General features: G+C 38.6%; 1 protein-coding gene across 7 annotated transcripts in view; it reads right to left on the reverse strand.

Moving 5' to 3' along the window:
* Positions 1 to 3,395: 3,395 nt before the first annotated feature.
* Positions 3,396 to 26,163, reverse strand: part of TBC1D1 (TBC1 domain family member 1) — a 100,701-nt gene continuing 77,933 nt past the window's right edge. For all 7 annotated transcript variants that reach the window (XM_036382525.2, XM_054514713.1, XM_036382527.2 and 4 more), the window contains 8 exons: positions 25,267 to 25,452; positions 21,327 to 21,488; positions 19,331 to 19,489; positions 16,099 to 16,343; positions 15,504 to 15,663; positions 10,953 to 11,122; positions 8,114 to 8,284; positions 3,396 to 5,197 (listed from right to left, as the gene is read on the reverse strand). In XM_036382525.2, coding sequence (XP_036238418.1) covers positions 5,000 to 5,197; positions 8,114 to 8,284; positions 10,953 to 11,122; positions 15,504 to 15,663; positions 16,099 to 16,343; positions 19,331 to 19,489; positions 21,327 to 21,488; positions 25,267 to 25,452 — 1,451 coding nt within the window. In that variant the 3' untranslated portion in view covers positions 3,396 to 4,999. The remainder of the gene's footprint in view (positions 5,198 to 8,113; positions 8,285 to 10,952; positions 11,123 to 15,503; positions 15,664 to 16,098; positions 16,344 to 19,330; positions 19,490 to 21,326; positions 21,489 to 25,266; positions 25,453 to 26,163) is intronic.

Consider the following 26,163-nt stretch of genomic DNA (forward strand, 5'->3'; position numbering starts at 1 on the left):
AAGAGTTCTAGAGAATGACAGAAACAGGCATTTGGTTGAACCTAGGATGAATGGCTGTTGTCAGAACATTTTTGTCAGTTGTTCCTAATCAAAAAAAGAAATGTAATGAAATTTTTCTAAAATGTCTTTGGTTCTGAAATGATGCACGAGAAAAGTCAGGGATGGGGAGCTAGTACAAGCTTCTCCAGAAGCCCTGTTTTAATTATCTCTGTTCTGTCTGCAAGAGGAGTTTCATCATGTTTTAGCATCTATAGCCCCAACACTTTTCTAGCGCCATGAAAATATATGATACAATTAGATAGAAGGAAAAGTGCATTTATACAAAAGAATAACTAGAGTCTTGTACATAATGAAGCCCTTCTTAATTTGCTTTGGGTTATGCTGAAAAGGCCTATTTTGAGGCACAGAAAGTTCTTGCAGCCTCAGGTTTGTCTAGATGAAAGAAACGTTTTCTGGCAGCTACATGAGCAAATGAGTGCCTAGTGACCCACTCTAACTTAGGTTATGTAAAACTTAGTGGGAGTAAGCTCCACATGTGCCTTCTGAAGGCAGTGCCTGGATTGCAGTCCCCATGGCTGGCCTGGCTGCCAGAGCTCTCCTCCCTCCCACGCACCTGCTCTAGAAAAGCTCTGTTGAAGAAAAATTGCTTCATGTCACAGGGTGTGACACCATATAAATGCTGTGCAATGATCTAAGGTGCCTCAAGCAACCATGGCATTCATCCAGCTGTAGTCAAAATGTATTCATTTCAGGCATTTTTTCTGGTGTCATCAACACCAAAATTGTGTTTGCAAATACGGTGCAGTGTTTGATGTGGAAAAGAATGTGAACATAGAATTTTGAAATGGATAGGAGACTAGTAAAGGGCTGTGTTACACAGAGCAACCATTGTGCTGGAGGTGCCAAAGCAGGCTCTAAGAGAACAGGCTGGCTTGTTCAGGGAAGAGCAGTGGCATGCACAGACACCTAAACAAGCCCTGGCCAGCCCAGCCCTGGAAACAGCAGCAGTGCAGATATGAAACCTGAGCTGTGTGCTGGGGAGCAGCAAGGGCAGGGCTGCTCTGAAGGGGACACTGAGCCAGGGGCTGAGGGTGACAGGCAGGCAAAGGGAACAACTTACTGACAAGGGGCATGTCCCACAGTACTCAAAAAACAATAGCAAGGCAGGTCAACAGTTCAGATGACCAGTCAAGGCTGAGCTCAAGCAAGAAAGCCAAGCCCATAGGCCAGGATCAAAAAGGGTACATAGCCAGATGCAGGTGTGGCTGCAACATAGCTCAGGCAAGGACCAAGCACAGGAAATGCAGTTTAAATGTATCTCCTAAAAGATGGTGGCAGTGTTGGAAGCAGCTGGCTTCTTCCAGCTTTCTGTTGAATGGTTGCAGGCCAGCAGGCATTGAGGCCCAATGCTGAAAAGCCTCTAAGACAGATGTGTACATTATCTAATTAAGCAGCCAAATTTCCAGGAGAGAGGGGAATGCAGTGAGGGCACTGATAGTATCCCACCTGACTTGGTTGGCGACAAAGTGGTATGCTCTGCCATTCTGACATACCAGGCTGTTTTATTACAGTGGAATTGCAGCACCTATTGTAGTGGGCTTGAAGTAAAAAAACTTGATTCAGTTCCTTGCTCCACTGAATGATGGAATAAGATCCCAAAGGAGAAAAAGCATCAGCTTTGTTGCCTTCTTTGCCATGCAGAGACTACTGTCCTTCATTCAGAGTCCTACTAGCTGCAGTTTTGTGATTTAGTCCTAAATAATGCAATTCCTATCAGATTATTGTGTTTGAAAAAAATTCCAATAATATTTATTGACTGCTATACTACAGTCCTTGCTGCTCAGAATTGCTGGCAGTGCCTCCACTCCAGCACGTGTCAAACAAGAGCTGGTGTGTGCTGGGTACCTGCAGAGGTACCTGGCAAGGCCACAACATGTTTTAGTGGGACTGAGAGAGTTACTTTTGGGAGGGAGGAATAGCTGCCAGTAAAGGACAAGGTTCCAGTGCCTGCATTTCCCACTTTACATTGTTTTGGCAGAGCATTGCCTGACATACCAAGTACATGTTACAGACCTTCTGGAACAATCTTTCAGAAGACCAGTAAGACAGTTTGACATGACTTAGAAGACCTAGATTGCACTGGATGTGAGCAACCAGTGAGAAATTGAAATATTTGGTGCAAATCATTGCACTTTTTTGTGACTCAGTTCTCACTCTAAACAAGAGAACTTGTGCCTTTATGAAAGTGCTTTGATTTTCCCTCGATAGGCACTGTATCATTTCTCCAATTCTGTAAAAATTAATGATCTCTGGAAATAGACACCAGGGCAAAAAGAAGTACATCAGACAGTTGGAAGCACAGCATGTCCCAGGCACCTACCACAATTACTCACTGGAAGAAAACCAAACCAGAACTGGTGACCACGACACACTCCAGCCAGTCCTCCGTCCATGCAGCAGTGCTCACTGCAAAGGTTTCAGAGATCCTGCCTTTTTCTTGTTGCACATGTCAACATCAGTTCTTGCCACATTTCAGGCTAGTCTCTCTCTGGACTACTGCATCCATGTAACTCACTAGCACACTTACACTGCATCCCTTGCTGCATTTGTCATGTACCTTTGGAAGCCTAAGTTGCACATACCAATGAACCTCCTTCCTTCCTTCTTTCTTCACTGTTTTTTCTTTTCTTCAAAGATTAGGCATCACTGCTGGGGATTTTTATCTGTAGAAGTGATATGGAGAAAATGTGGATTATTTCAACTTTGATTTTCTGTGAGTGGTTAATTTGCTATTTCTGCTGAGGGATTCAATTAAAATTCCACCTGATTTGCAGGTGGCTTTAAAAAAAAAATATTCTCTGAATCAGAAGCTACTATTCATAAGGGAGATGGTATGTGATGACAATTTCTGGTGCTCAGAAAATAGGAGACCTAATTTTACACATTTTTAAGGATGCTCAGCTACAGCATAGTTGGAGTATCAAGTATCTGGGACTAGCTCTGGGCTCTATTACTTCTTTCTCATACTTCTGGATGGAAAAGCCCTGAGCTTTTACAAAGTTGGCAACTTGGTAAGTGGTATTACTTCCTTTCAACTTCTAGTCCAAACCCTTTTACTGAGAATTTGTGTAAGTGCATTACTAAGTGCACTTAGATGAGAACTAGAGTCACTGTTCTCAGAAAGCATGAACTAGTAAATAGGTAACAAGCAACTTTAGGCTTTTCCAACTATATAGAAGCAACTGTTTCATTGGACCAGGGAGCTGAATGGAAATTAACAACCACTGTAGACAGCACCGTACTTCCAGGGGAAGTCTCATCTCACATGGTTCTGAACTGGCACCCCACCAACTGTGATTTTGTGTTTGAATACCAAAAAAATGTAACAACATAGATGTAGGCATAGATTATTATTATTTTTATTGCTTTTGTTAAAAAGTCAGTGAATGAACTATGGCACTATGCTGTAAAAACGCAACATTACTGAGTGATCTGACAGTATGAGGTCCATTATGACAAGATTTTAAACATGAAGCATAAGCTTCACTGTGGATTTCCAAATTAAAAAAAAAAACAAGCTTAAGAGGTAAATGGACTAATAATAACTGATGTATGTGGAATTTCAATACTAAGTGAATACAAAGTGGACTTGCAAAAACCAAACATATAAAAATCACGTCCTGGTGAATCTCCACTATAACAAAACACCAGTGCCTATAAACTCAGTGCTTAGTGACTGAAAAAAACTATGGCAATATTCCTAATTCTGAAGTTAACCCAACAACCGCATATCCATGGGTATTATTGCACAATGTTGCTTTAACTGGCTTGCAAACTACTTTTGCATTAAGAAAAGTGAGACTTACTCTTTTAGATATGTAATCTTATTTGAAAGATGCATTGCAAAATAATGGTGTCCTAATTAGAACTTCTATACCCTTTATGAAACAGTTTAAGCATATCTGGCACACCATGAAGCTCTTGAAATGACTCCACTTCTTCAGAAAAAGTCTTTAGATTTCTTAAAGGATGGGTGGGCATAGAGTAGCAAATAAAGGGAGAAAAAATGACAGTGGATATTACTTTCCCAGAAAAAACAATGTCTTACATCACACAGCAGATCAGAAATAAATAAGATGAAATTTGAAGAGTCTGAATAGAAATCCTTGAATGATGCTGCAAGAGTCACAGGCTTCACCAAATTAATGTCAGTATATTTTGTTAAGAATAATGCAATTACTATATACAGTATGTTTATCAGATAATGCTAACTAACAATACACTAAATTAATGGTAGTTAAAGAAGAAATATACTAAACCAACATACTTAAAAAAAGGAAGGCAACCCCAGTTATGCATAGTTACATATGATAATGTCCAGCTCCCTGGAGTTCAATGGATTCACACCTTCAAGCATCAGGAAGCAGTTTTCTGAGGTGTAAACAACATAATTAACAGAACCCAGCCAAGCTGTAGGGGAATTACATCAACAAAAATTTCAAGTCCAATACAAATCACCTGTAAATGTTACCACTGCACAGCTGCAACGGGACAGTCATCCATTCAAAGGTTTCATACTGACATATTTCTTCAAAAGACCTTCTAAAGGATGTGCTAATTATCTAGGTGGTGATCCAGACACAAACAAAAGTGTGACAAACCCAAAGCACTTAGGTTTAGAAGCACTTATTGAAGAATCCATACCATATTTACAGTGTATTGCATATGACTGCACACACTGGCAAGTTTCTCCTGTTTACTATTTCTTATGTGGCATCTTACTCTTCACAGTATTTCTACATACTAGGAAGAGAAGAGTCTTTCCCCAGGCAACCAGCTTCTCTGATATGGAAAGCCACCATGCCCTTATCTTGCTTTGCCACAGTAAGGTGTGTACAACAAACACGACAATGTCAAATCCCCATGGATCATGACAAAATGACTCAGTTCTTCCCTTTGTTTCTTGCTCAGCTTCTCTGCTCCCTTACAACTGTGCAGCTCAGTCAGCATCCAGTTCTTGTCTAGTAAGAAGAGGCTTCCCATCTGTATCACCCATCTTTTTTTGCATCTCTTCCACAGCTTTCAGCAGAGCTGCTCGCTCCTGCTCAAGAGTGAGAATGGTCTGCTTCAGTTTGCCTTCATTGGTCAATAAAAGCTCTACTGTAGCTTCAAGGTTTTGGATTTTTCCATTAGCCACCTATCGAAGTAAAAAGATAGGAGGGGAGAAGGTATGGGAAGGGAAAAAATGGTAAATTTATTGATGACTGAAACCATCTTTAAACTATTTTTTGAAATACATGAATATATATAAAACACTAAAGAAATTATGAAAAATTAAACTCAAAATATAATGCAAAGTAATGAAATTAGAAAGTTGCCAAATCTGCAAATTTTATACCGAAGAACTGCAGGTTAAGATAAGCTTCTGTATTGGTCAGTTGGGAGATATTTTTAGCTAGCCACAGTTGTTGCTTTGCAAAACAAAGACAACTCAACATGTTAGCTGCATCCTCATTTCACCTCAACATTGAGTCCAATGAATACCAGGTCGGAAGGCAAAGGAGAAGAGGATTTAGAGCAATATGCAAATGGAAAACACATTGTGAAAAATTTCAGAAGTTCCCCTTCAAAAGGCTGCACATACTGGTGTTCTACTTCATGGTGAAACAAAGCATTCAGTCATCATGTGAGACCTGTAGGTACTCTGACAACGTCAGATATCTGTTGGAAGTTTCAGCACTGGATAATAACATTTGGAGACAGGATGAGTACAGGGTGGTCTCTGCTTTCAGGAAAGTATTTCCCTTTCTGATGAGCCCACTACCCATCATGTAATTATGATGGGTTAAAAAGTTCAGCCCTTGGGGACAAAGTATTGACAAATGATACTGACCCATTGACATTATCTGGTGATGCATTTCCCTCCTATCAGCAATGGGTCACCTTCCACCCTATGAAACAAGGTCTGATGCAGCCCATCTCCAAGACAAAGGGATTGCTCCAACACTACAGTGTTAGATACTGAAGTTCCCTGCTGTTCTAGCTGCTGACTTGCCAGTACTCAGGTGGAGATGAGCTTCATAATAAACTGCTTAAGGCTGTCAAGTCTATAGGGACAGGAGTGGGTGGAAGATCACAAAATCACAGAGTGGATAGGGTTGGAAGTGATCCCTAGAGGTCATCCATTTGCAACCTCCCTGCTCAACCAGGGTCCCCTAGAGCATGTCATTCAGGACTGTGTCCTGAGTGCTTTTGAATATCTCCAGTGAGGGAGACTCCACAACCTATCTGGGCCACCTGTGACAGTTCTCAGTCAAGGACATTGTAAAGTTCTCATGTTCAGGTGGAACTTCCTATGCATCAGTTTCTGCCCATTCCCTCTTTTCCTACTGCTCTGCACCTCTGAGTGCAGCCTGGCTCCATCCACTTCACACCTTCTTTTCATATCCTGATGACCTGCTCCAGGAGCTCCATGTCTCTTTTGTTCTGAGAAGCCCAGAACTGGGCACAGCACACCAGATGTGCCTCACCAGGGCTGAGTAGAGGGGCAAGATCACCTCCCTTGACCCACTGGCAATGCAGTTCCTAATGCCCCACAGAATTCCATTGGCCTTCTTGGCCACAAGGACACTTTGCTGGCTCATGGACAGCCTGTTGTCCACCAGGTCCCCCAGGTCCTTCTCCACAGAGCTGCTCCCCAGCCTGTGCTGGTGCCTGGGGTTATTCCTCCCCAGCTGCAGGACCCTGCACTCCCCCTTGTTAAATTTCACTCAGTTCTTCTCTGCCCATCTCTCCAGCCTGCCAAGGCCTTTCTGAAGGGCTGCACAGCACTCTGGGGTATTGGCTGCTCCTCCCAGCTTTGTGCCCTCAGTGAACCCACTGAGGAGGCCTCTGCCCCTTCGTCCAAATCCTTGATGAATGAGACAAATAATACTGGGCCCATTATTGAACCTTGTGCAACACTGCTAGTCACAGGCCTCCAACTGGACTCTGTGCCACTGATCACAAGCCTTTCAGCCAGTTTTCAATCCACCACACTGTCCACTGTCCAGCCCACACTTCCCAAGCTGAAGATCCTTGATACAGGTATTTACAGGACATCACATCTTGAATATCATCCCAGAAATCTATCTTCCCCTTACTGTATCCAACAATTTCCTTGTCCATATTTGCCCAAAGCTTTATGAAAATATCTTGCAGAAGAGTGCCTTTCCTTCTGACTTCTCTAAGGCTCAACCTAGAACCTAAAACAGGATCAGATCTCACAGGATCAGAATGTACAGCTGAGGTAAATTTTTGTTAGGAGGGGCAATCTAAATCTGCATGATTGACTGGCTTTAGTCAGGAAAAAAGAACCAATTCTGAGAAACCTAAACTTCCCTCACCAATTATCTTACAAAGTTTATGTCTAACAATAATCAAGAGGTTTGAAATGTCTGCTTCTTACCCTTGAAGTCCCTTTCTCCATCAAACTAAATGCACAGTCAAAAGTTCTATAGCAAACATCCTGTTATAAAGCAGCCAGAAAACTGACTTCTTACTCAGATAAGCAAAGAATAACCCCTTACAAAGAACAGGTATGCTGCCTCTTAAAAAGCTGCAGAATATATATTTTAGAAATTATTATTTCACATAATGTTTCAACAATCTGAAAAACAGCTAAAAATTGCAATAGAATGTATGCCTTTATAGACAATGTATCCTTTCTCTAATGTATCCTAAATTGTGACATTACAATTAGTATACCCATTTTTGTCAGAGTAGTATTTCTGGGTAATAAAGCAGTGACTGAAAATATAAAAATGAAGTTGAAAAAGCACTTTAGTTTCAGTTATCTTCTAAAGATATGATTTCAATTACAAGAGAAGAGGCAGTGTGTTGAATCAACTTTTCACTAACTGCAAGTATATGCTCTAACCACCCCTCTCTCAGAATTTCTTCTGCATGTAAACTTTGAGGGCTAAACTAAATAAAACTTTTTAAGTGGCTACATTTTAAATTCACTAGACCAAACACCAATCCCTCCTATGATGTGGAGTAGGACAGGCTGTTCTGAAGTCGTGCATAAATTAGAAAATTAGAATGTTAATTTTATATGAGATATTAATTTTACCTGCAGTTCTTCCAGGAGATCAAAGTTTTGTTTGCGTAAGCTGCTGTTTGCCTTTTCTAATTTATCCAGTCTCTGATTGTCATTTAAAGATGAATCTATAAGCTCGTCCTGAAGCACATGATATTCAACTTCATAAGCTTGCAACTGCTTGGCAATATCCATTTCAAACACCTGTTGTATAGAAAAATATTATTAGGTGCTGTGCAGATCAAAATCGTTGCTCTTTCAAGGCTTTAAAATCTATTGATCTAGATCTAGACTCAGATATTTAATCAATGCATACAAAAAAACCCTTATTTTTTTGGCATTCACATTTTCTGTTGTGGAAATGGCAACCCTGAGGCAGTAGAGTGCAATACATTGGCACTGGATCTACTTAAAAATTCTGCTACTGATTTGCTGCCTGACTTAGCAAAACTACTTACACTAAAGGTTTCGAGGGTGTGGGCTTTGTAGGGTATTCCCCTTTTCAAATTTAATACATCTCAGTTTGGCATAAACCCTTCTAGTCAGAACCCAGAATTAGCTGTCAGTTCAGAAAAAGTGTGGTCCCAAGTCCTGCCACATGTGTAAGGTTTAAGTAAAATAAAAGCCTTAAATGAAAAACAGTAGACTTTGCTATCTTTATTTATGACTCCATAGTATTTTTACAGACTGAAAGAATAAATTTTCTTACACTAACACACTTAACAAAAACATAATGTAACATCAAAATAGATTTCTATTATTGTTAAATTCGAATCACTGAAACAAATGCTCAGTCTTATCTATGAATATTAAGAAAAACTTTTATTTTAAAAGCAGATAAATAAATTGAGAAGCAGAATGACCCAAGGGAATAAAACCTACTATTTTCTTTTCCTTTTTCTAGGTTTTGGCAAACATCTGCCTACAAATTATTCATTAATATGACTCCAATTTCCACTACAAGCAGTGAAGAAGGTACTAAATGAAAAGGACAAGTGTGCCAATTATAGAACATAGAAGAAATAAAAGTTGATTTAAAAATGTATTTGAAAAATAGCCAAAGAAGGGAAATTCCAGGGTCATTCTTTATTTTTAAACCTCTTGTACTTTATTCATTTTGAAAATGACTCAAATGTCAAATCCCATCTGAAATACCTGTTAAAAGTAACAGGGACATTTGCCTATTTTATTTATCTGCTCTGTCTGCAAAACTTTAACCGCTGGTTAAAGAAAACATCAGATTATGAAAAGTTTCTGTCCCGTGTCAAATAAAAAATTATCTCGTAGTTAAATAGCAGCAGAAATGTATATACTGAGCATCTAAGCACAGAAGGCTGAAATACAATTTTAATTTGAGTTTGATTACACATAGGGAGTTTTCATTTTCTGTGAATCTGAGCATCTCTGGAGAAGACAGCCTGTTGAAATTTCAATAAAACAAGCAGTGCAACTCAGTTAGTTCCTCTTATGACCTCTGCCGCTTTTAGCCTCTGTGCTCCTGAGGAGGGAGGGAGATCCCTGCTGTCATAACCAGAGTATGAAATCTGAAAGAAGGGAACCATGAGGCAATAAAATGTTTGATTTGAAACCTAGTTAAGTGAAGGCACGTTAAGGCATGGAACCAAAGGCCATGCTGCAGAAGGATGAGGAGCATGGGGATTAACCCAGGAGCTGTGTATGGACTGTGGGCTGGTCAAACAGCTGCTCTCTTCAGAGTCAGCCCTGATCAAAGTGGGGAACTGCTCCTCCTTCTACTCACTTCTACTTTCCCATTTCCAATTTAGAGCAGTCAGGGCTGCCTAAAGAGAGCATTCCCTTCCTCCTTCAGCTCAAAGCACATGGTTTTCTGCAGGTCACCTAAACACTGCAAGTTTTTCAGCCTGGCAGGTAACACACAACCCCCTTTGCCCCTTGGAAATTCCTTGCTTTCCTTCCTCCTGCACAGACGTTCTAGCTCTCATTCCTTTCCTTTGACAGTAAGCACTAGGAGCCTTTTTTCTGGCCCTAATGTGAGCTGTGTCCCCCTGAAGCTTTGCTGCCAGGGCTCAAGGGGAGCCCCTCACCAGCCCTCTGCAGAGCACTGTGCTGCTGCTTTCCTTATCAACCCACAGGCTTTGATCTCTGGCAGCCCTTGAGGGGGGAGTCAGCATCTGCAGTTCTGCACAGTGCAGCCCCTATGTTCTGGACCACAAAAGGCCTTCTCAGAAAAACTGGCTACAGCCCATCTTCCATTTGTCTGAAGCAGTTTAGATGTCAAGTGTAAAAAACATGTAGGGTTTTTAAACAGGCAAGCTTTAATTGAAATAATTTCCATTTTTTTCATAATACATAAGTATCATCTGGAGTGTTAGCAATGTTGCATCATTTTCCTTGTCTGCTGTTCAAAATAATTGCATCAGGGATTCCAAGTTTTATTGTCTAGAGTCACTACTCACTGCAACAGTCTGCACTGCCCCATGTACTCCTGACAGAATTAGAAAGGTGCTGTTGTTACACACTGGGCCAGCATCACAAAAGCCAGTAGAGACAGAGTGCATGTGGGAAGGCTTCTAATTTCATTAAGTAAGGTTAACATTTGTGAGGCTCTTGCAAGTCAAATTTTGCTTCTGATATGAGACTTGGAAGGCGAGCTTTGGTGAAATAAGAATTAATTTTCACTAAAGGTTTCATAAAGTGACAATAACCAATGGTTACAATATCATACACAGCTACTAAGTCATCTTGGTTTACAAGTCATCTGCTTCCAGAAGTTTTCAACATCTTCCAAACTACAAGGGAGTTCTCAGCTTGAAGTAGTAGCTATTCTGCTTTTTCTGTCGAGAACTTAACAAGAGTATTCCTTTGCATACCATGTGTTCAGTTTATTTCATACCTGACTAATGGTCTTTTCCATCTGTACCAAACCCAAGTTGGGGAGAGTGCTTTTAATAAAATCAACAATAGTTTCTAGATTCTCATGCTGCAGAATCAAGGGCTTGTGGCTTCCCAAAAGGCTTAAAGCCACTTTAAATATAGCCTCTGATCCTTGAAGAAAGAGCATATCTGTGAAAACAAGGAAAAAACAGGTTATATCAAGCAAGCACATCTTTTGACAAGAATATCAAAGCAAAAAATAGTCAAAGGACAACAACTTCTGATACGAGTGCCCTGGAGGTTAGATACACTGTGCTGGACATGTGCTCTTGGCTTTAGAAGTTTTATAAGATCAAGGTTGTTATTGTGAATAGTACATCTGACTAGCACAATCACTTACTAATTTGTTTAGTGAGTTTTCACCAAAAAAAAAAAGCAATTCAAGTTTAAGCTAAGTCTACAATAAACTAGGTAGTCAAGCTTATCAATGTTGCCACTTTTTGTGCATGTAATAGTTTAGTGGGCTGTTTTCATGTTTGTAGGAATATAAATTTGAATAGAAATCTAATCCCAATGCCCTTTAAAAATCCTAATACAACAGGGAAAAAGCCTATACCTGAAGACACAACTGAAGATCTGAAATTCGTTTTTCCTCTCATGTGGTGGAAAAAGCCACAAAACCACAATACAACATTTAGCACATGAGGCTAAATGCACACTTTCCAGTAGCCTCAAGTTTCAGGTGCATGTGTTTATTTTTAATATGTGTCTCAACCACTTCTGTTAATATGCTAATAAGGATATTAATAAATACCCTGAAATATTAGTCATACAGCTTAGGTGTAAATATTGCAGGTGGCCCTGCAATGACAGCACCTGGCATACCAAGCACACTGAAACCACAATATACAGTGACCTTTCAATGTCCTTTCCTTTCAATATCCTTTCCTTTCCTTTCCTTTCCTTTCCTTTCCTTTCCTTTCCTTTCCTTTCCTTTCCTTTCCTTTCCTTTCCTTTCCTTTCCTTTCCTTTCCTTTCCTTTCCTTTCCTTTCCTTTCCTTTCCTTTCCTTTCCTTTCCTTTCCTTTCCTTTCCTTTCCTTGTGCCTATGTATTTATAGAGTAAAGAAATAGAAGTCTGCAATAAAGGCATCAGACAAGAAACCCAGTCTGTACAAACAGCATTGCCCTGCACTTGACTTTCCTGCTACTGTCAGAATCTGCTCCTGGTTTCATGGAAGGGCTCACCTTGCTACAGACAGAAGCATCTAATAAATTAAACAATACTGATGGAGGTGATAAAGGAATAGAAGATACTGTGGGGTTTTTATTATAGTTCCTAAATATAAAATTATTTTGAAAGGGCTTCTCTCTTGTTCTTTCCCTACTTTGTATTTGAAGCTGTGAATGCAGCCACGATCAATACTTCAATACACACACACTTCACATAAGAAGTAGCATGGTGACACAAAAAAAAAAGCCTTGATACTAAAAAAAAAAAAAAAAAGAAAGAAAGAAAAAAAAAGAAGAGTAAAGCAAAGAGATAGAAAAACCCCACCTACTAGCAAACCTACAGTTATCTCTGATGTAGTGAAGAACCTATGAAAGCACTGACTAACAGCCTTTCTTAGTAAAACCAAACTCTATTTCCAAATTTGTATGATAATGAAATTCCCCTCTTGTACTCTTTAGCTTGCAATGTTGAAGCCATAACTCATTTCACTCTCTCTCTCCAAGAAAGAAAAGCACAAGTAAAAACTAACCACAAATCTCACACTTTCTTGCCATTTGTCCTAGAAGGGGTGCAACATTTATCAGCTGTGTTGAGCTGAATGTGAACTCCAGTGGTAGAAATGATTAAAAAGTGGTAACAGAGAAGGTATCTGCCTCAATTCTCTATTGAAACTCAAAAGTATGGGAAAATGATTCATAGGGAAAGCTCTATATTAGCACAGGAAATACTGAAGAACAGCTAGAAACACAAAGTGAAAAAAGCAAAGCTAAAAAGAATGTGTTTTTATGATTCAGCACCTGCCCCATAATGACATGCAGATTAACTCAAGGTGACCTGAAAGTTGTTAATGAAAGTCTGTATGACTGAGCTGGTAATACACGGCTGAAATCCCTCTCTCATTTAAAACAGCAAGTACTTAACAAAGACCTGTTTGTTATCCACTCCCCATGCTTCATATTAAGTGGGCTCCCAGCCAACAACAACACAGTGAAGGTACCCAAATTAATGTCAGCATGACTGGCAGCCTACAAGATTAAAAAAAATTAAGTTTTATCTACAATCTTGAAACAAAATAAACACTATTCTATCAAATCTCCTCTATGAATAAGTAAGCAGGGTTACTAAAGAATGCATCCTTCGTAACACTCTACTTTCATCAGCTCTTGCTCAGAAGTGTTCCAAGTTTGGACAGATAAATGAAAACTTAAAAGGAGTTTTGCTATTTGATTCATAAAACAGTCTAGCCCATTTCTTTTACATATTGCCTGTTAGATGTCTGCAAAAAGCATGCTCTATGGAAATCCAAAAGAACGGTCTGTAATAATTATATAATTAAATATGAGCGGGCTAGTTTCAACTAGAGGTTCAGAAGATAACATGCTAGAAAATGGCAGTGCATTCTCAGACTGTTAGTAACCTATAATTCAGTCACTTCAGCATCAACATACTTCCCTCCCAAGGGTTCTAATAACTGAGCAATGAAAATCTGTATATGTATGTTCTGCAAGAATGTGTGAATATATAGATCAAAAATGATTGGATTTTAACTTGCCATGTTGCCACTGACAGCCACTGGCAGAGTGACAGCTCTAAACTTTTTTGTTTAAAGTTGTGTTTCAGAGTCTTTAGTATGGGTGAGGATAAGACTTTACTTTCTAATGTAAGAGAATGTCCAATGTTCCTAACCAACATAGCTCCAGTAAATACTGTTTTAAGGAAATTACTAAATACAAAGGAAATACTGAATTTAAGGAAAATATGTAGTACAAAGCTGCAAGTGTTGGTCACACTGAACTTTCTAAAAACATCAGAGGTTTCTAAGAAGCAACAGTTTCTGTCACACATGCTTTTCTCTTCTTGATCTAAAATCAGATGTGTGGAGATCATGTATCTGTGCCTTCTATTCTAATGCAAAGTCTTTGTTTTCTAAAGCTCTACAATCCTTCAATGACAGAGAAAATACTAATCTGTGTATTAAGGCAGAAATTCAAATATACTGGATACAGAAGGCACTTTTACAACCTCACTGCAGTCAATTGCCCCATTCAAACACTTCTTACCATATACAATACTATGAAAGATTAAGAATAACAAAAAGATGAGCTGATTATAAACTCAGTATATGACACTTGCATACAGCACCTAATTTGATTCCTACAGATTATTACTGTCAGCTACATACTTGTTGATGCACATTAACCTGCTTTGCACTCTTCCAGAAAAAAACATGCTGTTTTCCCTGGAGTTTGGATGCTAATCATGGGACATATAGTTTTACTCTATACACCATCCTTTTCACTGTGAGCTTTTCTAACATTACTTTTAGCATGCCCTTAAACAGAAACTAGACAGGATTCTCTTTGGTTCTTCCTGAGCTCTATATTCCTATTTGTGGTAGGCAGGACCATATTGTTTTTAAGTCAAGAAAGTGTCAATATTAATCTGCTAATGAACAATTTCCTCATTGCATTTCTTAAATGACTAAGGAAAATGAAACTGGCTTCTCACTAGAAGAGAAGAACTCGGGAGAAAGTTCCAATCCACCCCACTCATTATGGACAATCCAGTACCACATAATGAAGTGGAAAAACAAACAACTGAAAAGGAAACAAAGCATCTTCTCAGACATCAAACAATCTATGAAATATACACCCAGAAGATCAAGCATCAAGGTAAATTCTTAACTGGAATTTAATTAAAAAAGAAAGCTTCTGTAGATATTAAAAATAGGCAACAGAAGTGACTTTAGAAACTAAACCCCAGATGATTCCAAACATTTTTGGAACTAAAACTGTCAGGACAAGAAACACTAGTTTAAACATCTTGTATTTCTGCAGACTTAATCCATGATTACACTGCAAAGGCCATCTGTGTGTGTGTCTTAAAACATAATGCTCAAGCTAATTTTCTGCTGACACTGCTGGAAATTATGATAATGGAGTAAATGGATATACTTTTCAGATGATGTCTTTGTTACATCTCTTTTCAGCTTGAAAATAACTAATTGTTAGTGTTGAAGTGTCATTGTCATAATATAACGGCTGCCTTCATGGCATCAAATTTTACATCCTCTCCAGAAGTGGTTACAAGGTGGGAAAATGTAATAATGGGGATGAAAAGACATTAGGGACTGTTGTCTACTTTCCTCCTCTCTCTTCCACTTTTACTGATATACTGCACATTCCATAGGATGACCTCTGTTGTTTTTCTTCTGTTCACAGTAAGCAAAATATTTCTCCTGGGTGTCTGAATCTACTTGGATAGTAATGCTATAATAATACCAAGATTACACATGTAAGACTTCAGAAAGAACAGAGAGAAGTTTTATGAAGAATTACCAAACACTCTGGATACAAATCCAAGGGGAAACTGGGAGGCAAACATGGTGAGAAACCAGGGAGCAGCATAGAGGCTGGGGCCAATCTCATGAGCCTCCAGGTGGTTATAGAGATCTCGATGGTAGTCATGAAGAAGTCGAGACAATTGGTACATCTGGATCTGCATGGAATAAGAACAAGAGACTAAAGATCAACATGTTTTAACATTCATAATAGCAAAGTCCATGCTTCATCCTTGTCAGAAACAGAGAAAGGTATTTGTCAATTGATGTTCGGATGAAATTGTGTGGAAACAAGAAATACCTGGAAGCCACCTAAAAGACACAGGATGGGTCACCTCTGAGCCTACAGCAGGCTCATTTGCAGGGTCATTTGAACCTCATTTGAATGCAACAGAAGTCTTCTTATTTTCCATAGTTTCCCCAGAAGTATTTTGATTTGAAAAGCATGCATTTAAGATGATGTATTCTTTTCCTAGATTATCTTTCCCTATTTTTAAGAATTCAATTTAAGTTCCGTTTCTGACAATGTTAGCTGTATTGCATTATTATTATTTAACACTAGCATCTCTTACCTAAAAAAAATGAAATCATACCTGCAGAATTGTCATGTCAGGACGATATTGTTTTCTCAGGCCCATGTCAAACATAAGAAACTTCAGCATTTTAAAAGCATCTTCTTCACTCATATGAAGTAATAAAACTCCTGCTACAAAACTAAGGCCCTGGCAATATCCTACTTCCTGGTCCAGAAGTGAGTAGGCCTTCAAAATGTTGTAGAGTGACAGCTGCCCAGCCCCCAGCTGTGCTGAGAAGTACGGATGTGTTGGAAATGTGCGCCCTGCGAAAAGAGCTGAAGTTAGTGACTGAAACTAAAAAATGAACAACATAACCCCCAAAACCATATCATATTGTCAAATGAAACAGTCTTTCAAAACTGTAGATTCTTTTGAGAAGTAGATTTTGAGTCAACCCACAGGAAGACCATAAGAAAGTTAATAATACAGAACAATTTACTCTTATACTCTACCACTGTTTTGTTATAGATTTTTTTTAAAACTTCCAAAGCCAAATTTTTCACTTTTAGGAAAAAACCTCCCCCTATCAAACTTCCTCTGTGAAATACCTCAACAGAGGAGAAATCTGAATACCTCTTTTGTTCTAGTATTAAGTGGATCTTGTTTTCTGGTTGCCCACTTGTTAAATACTACCCCACCCTTTAGCTCCTGGAATGCTGCTCTGCTACCAGATAATATCAGAACTCCTGTTTCAAGACAAAGCCTGGGGCAGAGTCCTTCTGCCATCTGGAAGCTGCTCTAGCCTGTCACATGGGACAAGGCATTCAGTTCTGAGTAAGTCTCCCTGGCCAGGGTGTCAGAATTGAATGTTACAGAATAAGTATTTCTGGCTTTCAAATGAGAAAGAGCTTGCATTCCCTTGCTTGAAGGACAAGTTACTACAGCACAGGCTAAAGGCAGACCTGCACTGCCTCACTCAGGCAGCAAAGCTCGTTTCTTGCTAAGTCATGAAAAAGAGTTACAAGCTCAGCAAGAATAAGAACGCTAAGAAGTTCTAAAAACCAGTAAATGGAGGAGGAGAAGAACTGCTAAACTCACAAACTGACAGGCTTCTGAGCGCTCTGATGCTGGCTTAACTAAGAATTTTAGCCTTTATTTTGGAGCAAAGATCTCTGGCCCTACCCAGAAGAGACTAATGAACTGTGATACTGCTAGAGCCCCAGAATGCTCTAGGTAAGTACCTATTACTTTACTTTTTAAAACGTAATAAAACAAAACCTAATTTTCCTACCATGTTCAGCAAACACCCAGTGATGGATGGTTTCCTACAATGCTAGCACTGTGACATGTAAATTGGGCCAGCAAAACAGCTGCTATATCTTAGCTCTGCATCCATATGCACACTCACAGCCTCAGGAAGCACTATTTACATCTTAGGATGCATCAATTCAACTAAGTGTGAGCAATACTATTACAGCTTTGGCTCATACTGTGTTAACAAGACCTACTTATCCTAATTGGGGAAAGGTTGTCAAGTATTACAACCACTATATAGTGAGAACATAGCTTTTTTCTTTCAAGGTATTAAGTGCATGCTCTCAGAAGGATTCTTAAAGATTAAGAGAAAATGCTTCTGATGGCCTGAAGGCACACAAGTCAGAACATGCAAATCCCTTCTAACTGCCTATCCATTTACCCTGTCTGTTACCATGCAGCACAGCAGTACTTCAATGTAAAGCACTAGGAAGTCTTCAGCTTCCTGATTAACCTTATGGTTATGACAGGGCCCAATCCCTCTTTCAGCTAGTGGGCTGGTAAATAGCACCCTGGAGAAACAGCAGATTGCATGAAAACCACCATGAAGTTACCAATTTGCAAACATAAGTAGTCATTTGTTTCTACAAGAAGAGCACATGGCTAAGATGAGAAGTATTTGTGTGCAGAACCAGGTAGAAAATATGAACAGCTTGCTGAGCCAGTAAGCCCCAGTCTGCTGAGACAACCAAGCTCAGACTGACTGTGCTCCCTACTGTCCAGGAGTCATCCCAGCACTATCCCTCTGCTAAGGTGTTCAATTAATTTATCCAGCACAAAACTTTTAACTTTTCACCTCTTACTGAACCACTTCAGTGTCCCACCCTTCACTGCCAGGGCTATCAACACCAGGTATGCTGGACCAATAGGGTATTTGCTAGTAAATGATCTCTGGCTGTATGTTAATGTCTCTCTCAAACACAAAAGATTGTTGTCTGGCACTGCTCGGTCCAGGGGAATGCCTAGATTGGTTTGCAAAATCTGAAGGGAGGCAATTTACATACACTGCCCACTGCCCCTTCCCAGCTGGCATTAAAGCTCCTTGCACTGTTACTTTCCCAGCGCCAAGTCAAAACCAGGCAGGCCTGCCAAGTAGGGGAAAGTGAAGGTGACAGCCACCACCACCCTCTCCCACCTCTGCTCACGCCACTTTCTGCTGAAACACACCTGTTCCTTCACATTCCTATGTACTTTCTATGCACTGCTTTGGTTTTTTGACTTACTTTACCAAGTGTTGCAAAAAATGAGAAAACAGCCTCTTTATAATCTAAAGCTTAGGTCACCATTTAAACTTGACAAATCTTCTCACAGTTTAGCACCCACTGAAGACAGTCAGCACATTAAGTTTTTAATAAAATAATAAATGAGGGCTCCCAGACAGCTCTGGGTAAAGGTAATCCTTCCTTATCAGGCAAGAAAGGGGGTAGATCCACTTGCAGTGAAAAATGCTTAAATACTGTTTGAGTAGTTATAAAGAGCAGAATTATGATGGGACAATTTTGTACTACTGCTTTGGAGAAAAGATGTAAGAGAAAATAATGCAATGGGTATTAATCATTCAGATCAGTCCAAGTACAACTTTCCCCAAAAATTTTTATCATGACATTTGGTTACTTGCAGTGCATAATTTCCTTTGATGGAGTTTTTCATTGCAAATTCATTTAATCAAATGCAGTGATAATGGACTTCTTAAACTGACCCATACAGCTCCTCGGAACCAAAGTGTCAGTGCTATGCTCTGCAAGACATTGACTTTTTACCTTTATTAGGGAAGAGCATATTGAATACTGAGTTCAGTGTGGGAGTATCTCACACACAAGAGCTGTGATCCTCTTGGAAAAAAACATCAGCTCCTGGTTTCTCACACCAGATTAAAAGCAGTTCTTACCAACAGCCTATTATTAAATAGTCAAAGGCATTTTGTGTGTTACCTTCTTTAAGTATCTCACAGAGATCACAAACCCTTCTTTTAATTTTAGACCACCACTGTACTTACCTAGGTCAATAAGAATTGCATGCTGTTGGGAAGTTAGTTGTTTTAGGAGTTCTTTATAAGCTGTGTCCTTTGGTTGTTGTTTACTTGGAAACTGATGTTTAAGATGGTATTGCTCAGCTAGAAACTTCCAGATCTCCCCACGGTGGTGACGTGGTACTCCTGAGCAGAGAAAGCAATTAAATCAGTAATTTGTACTCCTACTGAGGCTTCTGCTATAGTTAAGAGGATTGAGGAAATGAAGATGCCTATTTGCTACATACAGTCAGGCAGATCCCTATTGGCTACCTCCAGTGGACCATAGAAGTAGATGGAACTACAGTGCTTTTAGTTCCTCAACCAATAAAAGACATCAGCACCTTAACAGGAGTGATTTAAAGCAGAGAGAAATACTATGAACTGCCTAGGGTTAATGCTTACATCCAGTCTGAGAAGCACTAGAAGAGGCATCAAGAACTGCAATACTTCTCTCTGAATATGCTTATCTCAAATTTTTCTGTGTAAAGTACACAATAAAGTACTTTAGAACTAGAAATGCAATAGAACTAATACACACTTTTCACAAATATAGCATGGACTCTGATGTTATGAGTAGGTTTTAGAAAGGTAGAGTGCACACATACCAAAAATATAAATAGGTACAAATGAGACGTGATCTAGAGACTACAACACAAGGCAGATAATCAGATAGCAAATACTGCATTTCTAGTTTTGCTATTGGCTTGCTTAATGACTGGTACACATAAAAATGTTTTAAAGTTTGAATTTATTCTCTGTAAAAACAGCAGATGTTACTTAACTATTTCACATAAATAATGACAGCTTTCATTTTTAAATGGTATGTAAAGCTCTGAGAGTAAAATTAATTCAGCACAAGATTATCACTCACTATTAAATCAGGTACACAAGCAATCAATGCACTTTCACTTGGGGAAGTGTTCTGTCTAATCCATAATGTACTGGAACCAGACACTACAGTTTGAAGTAACTTACAGAAGTTTTTAGGACTGTTTTTTCTTTTGGTATATTTGTAACATATGGAGGACAATAACAATAGGAGAAATCAAGATTTACTTCAAGCATACAAGTTACATGGAAAGATAACAAACCACATTAGGATTTGATTGTTAAAAATCTGGAATTACCCAGTTATTTTAAATGGGCAATTTGGTTTACCAGAAACAGCTTGTATAACTGCACATAGCCAGGTGCAATATTTAAACTATTAAACTTCTGATAGTGGTTAAATCTCAGTACTTCCTTTATATGTTGGAAAGCTTTGTAAAGAACTATAAAAAGCTCCTTGGAGTACCTCTCTTCACCATTAGTCCACATAGCACTCAGGTTAAGGCCTTTGGGTCCAACCATGGCAAATGCAACATTGAGTAACAGCCCAATTTCTTAGAACATTTAAAAAACATCTTTAGGTTGTATTACTTCTGCTGCAGTGGAGATAAGGGTGGTTGGTGAGCCCTGCAATTGTGAGGAAGACTGTAAGTGGTGCTTGCAAGGACAAAGTTCCTGAACTCAGAGAAAGTTCCTGACCTCAGAGAAAAGACAGTTCTGCAGAGATACTATGTCTACTGTTTGTGCACAGACATAGTACACAGCCTGGAATAGAGAATTTCCAGAAAACAGTGCAGAGGGCTTCTTCAGTTATTCACACAGTCATTTATTGGCATTATCCAGGCTTTTTTTTCTTTAATTGTAACTTTTAATTTATAAAATTAGATTGCAAAAACTGTAATGTATTGAGGTAGTATAAGGGCAGATGTTATTCAAAAATGTATGTTGTAGCTCCAGTGATACAACTGCAGCAACCACTGAAAGGGCCTGGTACTTGCATTTGCATAACCATGATGGTACCAAAACTTTTTACTTGTTTAGTCAGCAGCCTGAGGAACAGCACTAGAGAGAATATGGTTATAAGGAGTGGTTAAGTGGCCACTCTATTCAGATACAATTTACATGCATTTCAACAACTCAAAAAACAGTTTACCTTGTCCAACAGCAGAGTGTATTTTTTCCACATCAAATTTAATCTTTGACCTTCCAGGTGTACTCAACATTTTTTCCCAAATCAAAGTTACATCTTTTAAGCATGGTGTGATTTCTTCATAGTCAAGTTTCAGGCGTCTGTTCTGCAAATTGTTTTCAGATGCTAAAAAGTGATATAATGAATGTAGCAGTTAATATTGTTTACTATTTGTAAAATGGATTCATTTAACTTACAACTGTCTTGTGCTACTACTTGAAACATTTAATATCTATAATTCCATGATTCTGGGGTTGGATCAGTTTGTTTGGTTTTTGAAACATATTATGTGCAATATAAATTGTGTTTGGCCAGTTAAATTGAATTCCCTACTTCTAATCAACTCCTAAATATGAAGAATCATGAGAGATGATGACTAATGAAATAAACATATGATTTTCAAAACAGGAATTTTCATTTTCCCAGCTCTTCAGTGCAGAAGACTTTCAGCAAATGAAAACATAAATCCAATTCAGTCATCTATTTGTTATGCATACAGCCCGTAATAGTAGTAACTAAGTAAAAAAAATAGCTGGGAAAGCATCAAAAAAGCATGGCAGAAATGAAAATGATTCTGTAGCAGAGTGTAATTCCAAAGTTTAGAAGGAGAGCGAGAATTTCAAAGGGAGTCTTGGTAAAGTTTTCACGTTTTTTTCCTGTGGGGGCATTTTAGTACTATCATGTGCCTGGAAAACAGGATTTTATAATATTAATCATGTAAACTAAATAATAAAGCATGTTTTGTGACAGTGGATGGATCTGTGCAGGTAATAAAACCAAAAAAATAGAGAGGAGAAAAAAAGGTGTAGTTCATATGAGATACAGATATGTCAGTCATCTATTTCTAAAAGGATGAAATGATGAAAGAAAATGCTATAAGGAGACCAAGATGAGTTACAAGACAGCACTGAGGAGAGACAAACAGTGGGAAATTTATGGAGAAATTAACAAAACAGGTTTCAAATTTTTAACTAGGCTGTAATGTGGCTGAGTACTCAATGCACCTAGTTCCAGGACATAAGCAGCTCTCTACTTACAAAAAATGAAGCAGAGCAAAAGTTCAAAATACGTAAAAGTCTGGAAAGGCTCTTTCTATAGGATTAAACAAAAATTAAAAGGTAGTTCTCTTACAAATAACATGATTTGAAACTATGTTTATGAAATAGTGTATCATGAAGTGACCATTTTAATGGTCACTTTTTTAATTAATTTGTCTTGATGTATTTACAGTACTTCTTTGTTGTGATGATGCATTACTGTAATGGTAACAAGATACTCTTATTTTGAGGACATTCTGCCATATATCATAAGCCTGCTGCTACTTTTGAGGACTTCACAGTATGAATTAATAGAATCACTCCTATTCATTTCAGTCTTGAGACAATCTATGTTAAAATGTTATATTATCTTTTGATAATTTAACTCTCCATTATTTGTATTTTCAACTCCTTTATATAAATTTAGTAAACACTTAAAGATTGCCTGACATTTACATTGCAAACGACACTAAACTCACTATCAACACACTAAACTTAACTTGTTCTGAGATCTGTATCTGCAATTCAGGTTTTTTAGATAATTGAATTCTAAAGTCACAAAGGGTTATCTGGTCCTGTACTCCCACTGATTACACAAGCATCTATGATTTTGAAAACTGAAAAGAAAAGAACTGTTTATATCTGGGAAGGGTACCTGCTTATCCTGTAGTTGCTTTCACACGTGAATGACTTCACTCAATGAGGTTATTCATGTGATTTGTGAGGTTACCTAAGTGTTTGCAAGATTTGGACTCAGGATATTTAATTTTTAATTCAGTAATTAACTACAAATACATGAAATGCATCCACTCAGTTTTATTATAGCCATGTGTTCACACTGAAAGTAATTCAGTCTTTCGAAACTATTTGTCAACTTCTTCATATTTTTGTCAGGTAAAAACCAACACATTTATAAATCAGAATATTAAAAACCTTAAAACACAGATGGTATTGTATGAATATAACAAAAAAACGCATTTAAATTTCAGGTTATAGGGAAAAAAATCTTTAGAAATCTTTTAATGTTTCATCTTCTGCAAATAAATGTTTTCTGGTTCTTGGCAACTTTTCAGACTCTCCTGCTTTATTCTGTCTTCTTATGCTATGTGCAAAAATGTGACTTGTGAGGGCTGAGGTGAGAATATGCCTTTATCAACAAGCTTATTTAGATACTGACACTACCCAATTCCCAATATCACACATAAGCACTACTAGTAAAGATACTGTGCTCACTGCAGCACAGTCCTCTGCTGTTTCTAACTATTGTCTCACCATCTGAGCTCTTCATGCAGCAGCTACCTAGGACACCTTCCTCACCCCACAGGGCACACAGCACAGCTGGGCCTTCAGTTCTGCCAACCTCATTCATTCATTAACTGGCTTTTCAGACACGTTCATCTTAACGCATGTGTGACGGTTTTCCAATTTTTTGTTTTGGGCAGACAAAATTGGAGCATCCAGTTAAACTTGCGAAAATGTGTATGGATATTAATGACCTGCACTTGCCAAAAATTTGACTGCAGGCTGTAAATTCAGATAATTTGAATACAAGAGATATTTTAAAAATCAGGAGTATAAATACACAAAACAGAGAAAATTTATTTCCAAATACCATAAAAAAGTTACAGAAGCTCATTTACAACAGCACAGTTCTAAGCTTGAAGAGATTGTATAAATAATTTCTCTTAGCACCTCTTCTCCAGATGGCTTCAGCCTCTGGCCAAGGACGCTGTATATCCAGTATCCATTGCCATATTTTATTTTACTGGATTAGCTAGTACATTGCTGGGAACATGTTTGCCACCTGTGGGGTTCTTAGGAAACTTAGGTGTCAGGTGTTCTTCAAATAGGGTTGAAACAGGAGAGCTACACTGCTAGGACCAAACAGCCTAAAGGTGGGTTGAGTGCTTTGGCAGCCCATATCCAATATCCAAGAGGTGTTCTGTCTTTCCAGCCATGTGTCTTAGCCTGAGTTTAAAGAAGGATTTCATGTTTGGTGTACTGAACTTTTCATACAGCTGGGCCCTCTTTCTAGACACTTCTTGGAAGTCTGTCCTTCTCAAGTTGAGAAAGAAAAAGTAATATTGCCATTTTTATGCCAGGTGCTGCCCCTTTTGAAGGATCAGGTGCCTACTCCCTTCCTGAACATCTAAAATCACCCAGATAAATTTCTGTCCTCATCATTCATATTTTCAAAGGAGCAGCTCTCAAAGGCAATCACTTGTGATTCTGCATACACCTGTTCTTTAAGTGTAAAAACTGCCACCAAAATGGATTTGTTGCAGCTAAGTCATTCACAGAAAAATTGTGGTTAAGAACAACTGAAAATTACAGTTTCTTAAGTCCCTTTGAACTGATCTAAGTCATTACCACTGCAGAAACCTTGCCTGCACAGTATGGGTACTACTGCAGGAATCCATAGTTTCATGTCCACAACAGCCTCTTTAAGAACTTCTTCCTTTGAACCTCAAGACTAGCTAAACACAATGTTGCAATGACCAATACTTAGACAAGGACCTGTGGATGGGAATGTAGAAAAGAATTCAGTTCATGATACTGATCATGTTGAATTCTTTGTGAGGGCTTCTAGACACCAGCCTAAAAAACCCCAGCCATGGTAAAGAGAGTGTCCCTTCAGATCAAGTAAACAAATAAAAGGTGAAGTGCGGTCAGTGAAGCAATAAAAAATTATCATACATTGTGACCTACACTAATGAGTGCTGAGGGAGATATTGCTAATCTGATTTACCTGTGGGTTCCTAGAATGTTTCATTAAGGCTTGGTGCAGTCCACTACCAAGGCCACAGAGAAAACTGAAAGGTGAATTTGTATTGCAGTAGGGTGTAGTACTCAAGAACTTCACCAACCTTGTAACTTCTGGTTTTCTTTCTCCATTCTGAGGAGCAGTATCTGCTGAATAATGGCTTTCTTCCACAGCTCCCGAAGCTCATGGGGTGTCCTCTTCCTTTCTTCTTTCACCGGTCCAAAGGGGCCATCCTCACACACTGGTTCCAATGGGGATCTGGGTGGGAGATCTCCCAATTCACAGTAATCTTTGAAAAAGAGAAGCTGTTGTTAACTACTTGGATGTCTTGAACAGGTGAATGGACAGTTTGCACATATACAGATACATCTATAGATACACACACTAACTCATGTATCCATCTATATCTAGATAGATAGATAAGAGGTAGCAATACCAAGCAAGGTTTCCCAAATGACAGCTTCAAACAGACTTAAAAGCTGCTTAAGAATAAGAATCATACAGGCTAAAGCCTAGAATTTTTTTTTCTATAACCTGGTAAAAACATTGTACCACACGCCAAGATCACATCTCGCTAATTAGAACTTTACCTGCAGAGAACTAAAAGGAAAAGGCAAGTTTGAGAAATTACAAAAACATAACCTACAGCTGAAACGTGGCATGACTCAAATAGCAGATAAAATCAAATATAACACCCACATAATTTGAAGAATAATCTCTAAAGCATGTTTAACAAAGAAAACACACACCCTTAGCTGCACAAACACACCACCGCCTAAGGCCATACAATGGGATGATTACCAGTTCTTAAAGTAAATAGGTGGAAAGAGAGACAGGCACTTAAGACATGCTTGTTTTCACTTCTCATTTCATTAACCATATCATAATCTTCTGCACTTTTCTTTTGGCTTCAGATGGCCTACCACAAAATATATTATTTTGTCAAGCATGCAAAGCAATTCTAAGACTGAAAACAAAAGAAAGTGAACATTAAATAAAT

The sequence above is a fragment of the Molothrus ater genome, chromosome 4 (assembly GCF_012460135.2).
Source record: "Molothrus ater isolate BHLD 08-10-18 breed brown headed cowbird chromosome 4, BPBGC_Mater_1.1, whole genome shotgun sequence".
Classification (NCBI taxonomy): Eukaryota; Metazoa; Chordata; class Aves; order Passeriformes; family Icteridae; genus Molothrus; species Molothrus ater.